The sequence below is a fragment of the Berghia stephanieae genome, chromosome 1 (assembly GCF_034508935.2).
Source record: "Berghia stephanieae isolate SIO BIC M18660-M18661 chromosome 1, UCSD_Bste_1.3, whole genome shotgun sequence".
Classification (NCBI taxonomy): domain Eukaryota; kingdom Metazoa; phylum Mollusca; class Gastropoda; order Nudibranchia; family Aeolidiidae; genus Berghia; species Berghia stephanieae.
Genome location: NC_088360.1, coordinates 20,305,110 through 20,312,425, shown reverse-complemented (window position 1 = coordinate 20,312,425; position 7,316 = coordinate 20,305,110). Strand labels below are relative to the sequence as shown.

The window sequence follows — 7,316 nt, the reverse complement described above, 5'->3', positions numbered from 1 at the left end:
GGTTAAAAATCTTGCCCAAGGAAAAAAAACGAAAGTGCTTGAAGGGGGGCTCGAACCCGGGACCTTCCGGGTCACAGTGCCTTAACTACTCAGCCACTTGGTTTGAGTGCCTTGGTGATCATAAAAATGCAAGCGATACTAAGCTACTAGAAGCTGTGGACTGTAAAAAAAGGATGAAATGAGAAGTTTGAGATGGAAATGGGAGGGGAGAGTAAAGAGGAAAGAAGAGAGGGAGCGTGTAATGACACTCGAAATAAAATCTATTCATATTAAATGCTACGCCTAACGTTATCTATTTCCGCTTACCAGAAGGAGCACGTCTGAGTTTAGCCGACTTGTCTTTCTTTTTCTTCACCACTTCTTTCTTCATGACCGTCTTTTTCACCTTGACCTTTTCGGGGACTTTGACTGGTTGCTTGATGACCTTCTGGACGACCTTGGGGTCCACCTCTTTGACATAGTTGGCGGGCACGAATCCTTCCGTAGCATCGGCTTTTCTTATCTGCCACCAGTCATTGTTGGTTCTTTGAAGCAATATCATTACCTGCAGAATACCAAACATCAAGTATAAGTATTTTATGGTTGGTACACTATTGTAGAGGATTTTGTCAGAATCAAGCCAACCAATCTTCTGAGAGCTCAGTTGAAAGAGCACTCGCTTCACTAGCAGTGAGGTCAAAATCGACCCGGAGTGAAGTCGAACTTTTTTTTTCTGACCCCTCTGTCCACTTAGCAGTGATTGGAGAGATGTGTCTGATTGATCTGGTGGATAGTATTTTGAGATAGACTGCGGTCCTCTCCAAAGAATAGCAAGCAATTGCTATTGTCTGTTTTCCGCTAAAGAAACCGGGATAAACTCTTGCTCCATGGGTCTAATGGCTCGAAGAGGTTACAATGTGCTCAAAACGCGGTTCCAAGCCAACAGCAACACTAAACAAGTAAGATGATACACGCCTGTAAGGCATTGTTCAAGTTTTACTTCGTCAGAGAAAAAGTTGTTACTGGCCAGGTACTAATTTTATACCCGTGCATTGTGAAACAAAAAAAAAAAATGTGAGTACAGAGTCTTTATCAAGGAAGAACTCAACTTTATGTCACACATCCACTGTGGGACTCGAATGCGAGACCTAAGGACAAAAGCCGGGTGCTATGCAATTTCGGATCGGAAAGTCCTGGGTTCGAGCCTCGCGCTCGGCGCATAGTTGGGTCCTTGGAAAAGGCACTTTACTCACATTCTCTCGCCGTACTCAGGTGTAAAATGAGTACCTGGCCGTTATCAGCGTTGTCTTTGTCCGAAAAATTGCAATATCGCCTAACAGGTGGAATGTCCCGTCCTACATGTTAAATGTTGCTGTTGACCAGGGACCCCTTGTCAAGCGCTTTGAGCACATTTGTGACCCTGCGCCTCGAAGCGGTATTAAGTCGGGATTTGGAAAACGAAGAAACCGGTTTTAAAGTGGAAATGGTAAAAATGATCAAATTTCAGTTTTTGGTTGTTTCATGAACTACAATCATTTTTCTACATGAAAACATAATAATTCAACATAAGTATTGACGATAAGTTATATATATTTAAAGTTTAAAAAAGCAACTATCAGTGAAACATTCAAAACAAGAGATGGCTTTCTCTCAGAGAGCCACCATTTCCAAGGCTGCACTTGCCAATAATAGCTAATAACAAATACTTTGACCTCAAACTTTAGCCTCGTTGGTTTTTAAAGTTCGTGTTGCTCTACTTATCACTTGATGCACTTTTAGCACTATCTCTCTCTCTTTCTATCTCTCTCTCTCTCTCTCTCTCTCTCTCTCTCTTTCTCTCTCTCTCTCAAACACACACACACACACACACTAAACACACACACATACACACTACAACCACCACCACCGCATCTTCATCACTGCCACTACTACTTCAACCACCACCACCACATCATCATCACTACAACTACTACTACAACCACCACCACCACATCGTCATTACTACTACAACCACTGCCACTACATCATCACTACTACTACAACCACCCACAACACATCATCACTATTACTACAACCACTGCCACTACTACAACCACAGTCATCACCACCACCACCACCACATCATCATCACTACCACTATTACTACTACTACAGCCATTATGACATCATCATCATCACAACTACTACTACTACTACTACTACTACTACTACTACTACTACTACTACTACTACTACTACTACTACTACTACTACAACCACCAACACAACATCATCCTCACTACCATCATTATGTTTTGGTGCTTTTCTTCACTTGAAATAAGGAAACTTTGGGGTTGTATTTAGCAATGTGTTCATATATCAGAAGATATTTGTAATCAGTTATCTATTTAGATCTGCAAACACAATACCAAATATCATCCCAATTCCCTTTTTGTGTGTGCGGAAATTCCTCTTTCGGCATTGAAATTCCTCCGAGTGGTGTCTGAAATTCCTGTGTCAAATTGAAAATTGGCGTCTCTGCAAATTTTACTATTATCGTCAAATTTTCAATGCCCGTATCTGGGGAGTTATCTTTGCCCATTGATTTGATTATGTGTGAAAACGGTGCCTCACTTCAAAGTCGATTTTCTCAAAACTTGGTTTTTACACTCTCCCTACTTCAAACGGTCATAGTTGGGCAATGAATAATCAGAATTTTATAAATTTGGTATCAAAATTTTAAGCATAATATAAGCTATAATTGGGTACCAAAAAAAAAAAAAAAATTGAAAAATCCGACTTAATACCGTTTCGAGGTGGAGGGTCACATTTAGTGGATATTGCGCTATATAAAGCTCAATTTTATTGATAATTATAAATGCGCTACAAGATCACAAAGCCGTAAAGCAAAGAATGAACCGTTTTCACCAATAATACCAGAGATTTTGCGACACGAGGCAACGTCGCTGCTATTCTACAATACTCTGACACAATACTGTGTTTTGTCACCAAGGGTACATGGCAGAAATGCTGTCTTGGTTGCTGTCCATGTGCGGCTATGTGGTCTTGTGGTATGACACTCGTTTTCGGATCGGAAGGTCCTGAGTTCGAGCCTCGTCCGGCACATAGTTGAGTCCTTGGAAAAGACTATTCACTCACATTCTCTCACCGTACTCGGGTGTAAAATGAGTACCTGGACGCTAACAGCGTTGTCTCTGTCCGAAAAAAATTTGCAATATTGCCTAATGGGCGTCATGTCTCGTTCTGCATGTTGTCTGCTGTTGGCTAGGGAACCCTTGTAAAGCGCTTTGAGTACGTTTAATGGATATTGCGCTCACGATTTTGGGAGTTTTTTTGTTTTTTGTTTTTTTTGTTAAAACGGTAGGTACGAGGCAAACGAGGTGTCAGTCTGATACTGCCCCCCCCCCCCCCCCCCCCAAGAATGGACTTGGAAATTGAGTTAATGTTCAAGATGACCAGAGTTAGAACCCTGCTCTCTTGAGCGAAGACATTTAATCTTTACCGAAATTTGATAAGTCAAGCTTCAGATTCATCGAGAGCTAATGGCTTTTTGAGACTATTGGAAAATGATTTAAATCGTCCCAAGTATGTGGTAAGCTTTTTTGGTGTAATGGTAGCCCGTCTGACCGGTAATAAGGAGGTTTGAGGTTCGATCCCCAAAGTCGAGGAATTTTGATTTTTTGGGATTGAGTTATCTTCTTTCATGTAGGTATTCATTATTCATTCTTTCTTGCTTTGTCTGGTAATAATTCGTGCACACTTTTTTTATATATCTTTGGGAAACATGATGTCATGTTAAGAGTAAAACCGATCTTTGCTTGTAATAGGTTATGCTTGGCATCGTCCAAATGTCATCAATGTATTTTATGATGATGGTTTCTGATACTCGGGCGTGCCATTTATCAATATTGATAATCCTTTTTAACCAAAAACCAGTTAACTGCCGCACTTCAGGAAGACGCATCTTTTAAAAGTTGGCCAAAAAAAAACTCGTCTGTCAAATATCGATCGATTTAAATGAGCTGAAAAAAACCCTCTCAAACCTGGAACCTCGAAGGTCCCAGGTTTGAGAGTTTTTGCCAAGATCAGGGTCATTTAAATCGATGATTTTTGAAGGATGATTTTTTTTTTGGGGGGGGGCATATTTTTAAAGACGCGTCTTTCTGGAACACAACCGTTTACTGGTTAAGACCACAGACAGAATGCTTAGCCTTTGTGCCACTCAAAGTATCAACGTGTCAATGGAACGAACCACTTAATATGCAAGTCAGGGGAGATAACCGTTACTGCATGGAAATGCTGGCTTGAGCTGCAATATATATTTGTCTATCGAAGGTCCCATTAGAGCAACAATTGCTGAAAGCTGTTTCAATGTAGTGTAACGTGTTAATGGGTCTTTACATATCGAATTTTGAACGCGTGCCATTGTGTATTTGATAAACAAACTTAAAATAAAGCCCGGTCTAATGTGTTGTTTTTTTCGTTGTAGATTAAATTGGAATATGAAATATTATACATAATTTGACAATCATGGTTTCAGGGGTTTATAACATTATATATATATATATATATATATATATATATATATATATATATATATATATATATAGAGAGAGAGAGAGAGAGAGAGAGAGAGAGAGAGAGAGAGAGAGAGAGAGAGAGCAGATTAAGAGGTGTTTTCAATAAATAGATTAGTCTGATGTCCGAACGCATTTATGGGCTTCTTTTAAAATGGTTGTAACCGACACTATTGTGCGTTAGTTTGAGAGTATTTCCGTTACACCAATGTGAGGCGAGCCAAAACAATTTGGTAATCAGGCCTCCAGATAAATACGTGCCGCCGGTTGAGAGCGTATGACGAATATTGCAGCAAACTGACAAACATCTTTTTCTCATTTCGGCTGGAAATCTGTTATTTCATATTCTCTTGTAAAGCGCTTGGAGACAGTTTTGTGGATATTGCCCTATATAAATGCTCTAGTTTTTTGTTTGTTTGTTGTATTTTGTTTTGTTTTTTGTTTGTTTTGTTTTTTTTGGGGGGGGGGCTGTTTTGTTGGTTTTTTTTTTGTTGTTTTTTTTTTTTTTTAATTTTTTAAAAAATTTATTTTATTTATTTATTTCCTTTTTTTTTTTTTTTTGGGGGGGGGGGGGTTAATATACAGATAAAGCATGCGTATAATAGCTGATGAGACTTTTAGACCAGCCACGATTTGTTTCTTTTACTTTAAAAAAAAAGCTCAACTCTTAGAGACTGGAACCATTAGATCTATACAACACCAGCAAATGCATTCAGATGGGAGTGCCTTATTTCTCTAAAACTTGGCTAATCTCAAATCGATTTCAAGGCTCAAACAAAAACATTTTTTTAGAAATACAAACATACAATTTTAATGCTGCCAGCTAATCACCTCCACCATCCCTCCCCACCTCATATTGCGTTTGTGAGCGTGTATGTATATTTGTGTATCTGTGTAGCGCGATTTGGGGGGGGGGGGGGGGGTGATACAACGCCGTTTCCTGTTTAATTTGTTACTGCTGCCTTTTATTTTAGTCCAGCCAAGCCACTTCAACAACGAGATACTACACAAAATGTTTTAGCGGCAAAGCTGGATCGATTACGGATTATACCCTTTTTTTCATACACTTACAAAACACTTTCTCTCGTGTTCAAAAATCATTTTACTTCAAATTTTCTTTTTAAATACCAATGAATTAACCTTCTCCTTACCTACTATAGGAAAATCGTCACATTTGTTACGATACAACCAACATTTTTCTAATTCAAATATCTCTTGTATATCATAAAATTTAAAGAAAATGAACAGTGTGTTGTATAGTATGTTTTGCTAAAGAAACGATGTATTGCAAGAACTTTTAACAGCTATTGTGTGTGAAAAATAACATATTTTTGTGTTAGCTTGATGTGAAGTTTTGGGGAAAATCCTTAAAATGGTTGGTAAGGAGAGAGTTAAGATAACTTTCAACTTGTTGAAAATTTAAAGACAGTAAAAAAGTCTGAGGATTTGTCTGTTACAAGTAGAGGACCATCTTGATTCATTATGGGCCAGCGTGGTTCAGCGGTACGATCTTTGCTCGTACCCAAAAGGTACCGAGTTCGATCACCCACTGCATTGCGTGGCCTTGAGCAAATAACCTCGTTCTAGCTCACTTGGCGACGCTGCAATGCGGTTGGCGCCTGGTTTATTCCAGTATTCCCTTGGAATATACCCTAAAGACAAATTTCCCCATTGGTATCAGGAAAGGGAATTCTAATTTTAATTGTATTATTTTTATTGATAATTGAATGGAAAAATAGCAAAATGAATTTTTAAAATCTGTTTTGTCAGAGCCGCCAGCTATGTTGACAACTCTTACAACTCAATTAGCTACGAGTGGTTTTTATACATTCTCTATTTGAACATTCGAAATATATTCGAAATTTATCGTTTCGTTTGATATTAAGGGATGAACGGGCCAAATCGTATTCGGTGATACTAAGGGATGCGCATGTAAATATTATTGTGACAAATCCTATTTCGTTGATATAAAGGGATGCACAAGTAAATAACATAACAAATCCTATTCGGTTGAAATTAAGGGATGTACAAGTAAAAAAAACATGACAAATTCTATTCGATTAATATTAAGGAATGCTCAAGTAACTAATATGACCAAAAACAATTTGATATTATATTGATTATGGGGGGTTTTAATTTTCCTACTATTTCATGGAATAATAATTAATTGTAATACTAATCCAGAGTCACCATTTGTTGAAACGTTGCGAGAAGCATATCCCGTGCAAATGATCAGTAATCCGATGCGTCATAGAAATTGTCAACAGAGTACAATGCTGGATCTTTTTATTTATAATGGTGAACATTGGGTGGGTTCTATACAGCATTTGCCTCCCCTTGGAAATAGTGATCATGAAGTTATATTAATCTCTCTAAACACACCAGAAAACTCTTTTAATGAATGTAAAGAACGTTTATGACTATTATAAGGGAAACTATGAAGAGGGCAAAAGGTGTTTGGCTGAATGGGATTGGTCCAATTATTTTGAGATGGATGTCTAAATAGAATGGAACTATTTAAAGAATACCCCAAAAGAGATAGAGTCTTGTTTTATGCCTCTCTAAGTATGTAAGAAAATTAATAAACCTCTATAGATTTCTCGTGAGGTAAAAAAAAAGTTGTAAACAAAAAACGTAGATTATATAAGAAATTCTAAAAGTATAAATGTAAATAAAATCTTCAAACCTATGCTACACACAGAAATAATATGACTAAACTTATTAAACGAAATATTAAATTATTTGAGAGAAAAAATTGCG

The 7,316-nt window shown here is 37.8% G+C and overlaps 1 protein-coding gene across 13 annotated transcripts in view; it reads right to left on the bottom strand.

Moving 5' to 3' along the window:
* LOC144970112 (spectrin beta chain-like) overlaps nt 1–7,316 on the bottom strand; it is a 255,001-nt gene that overhangs the window by 109,475 nt on the left and 138,210 nt on the right. For all 13 annotated transcript variants that reach the window (XM_078909351.1, XM_078909429.1, XM_078909368.1 and 10 more), the window contains exon 20: nt 307–544. In XM_078909351.1, the coding sequence (XP_078765477.1) occupies nt 307–544 (238 nt within the window). The remainder of the gene's footprint in view (nt 1–306; nt 545–7,316) is intronic.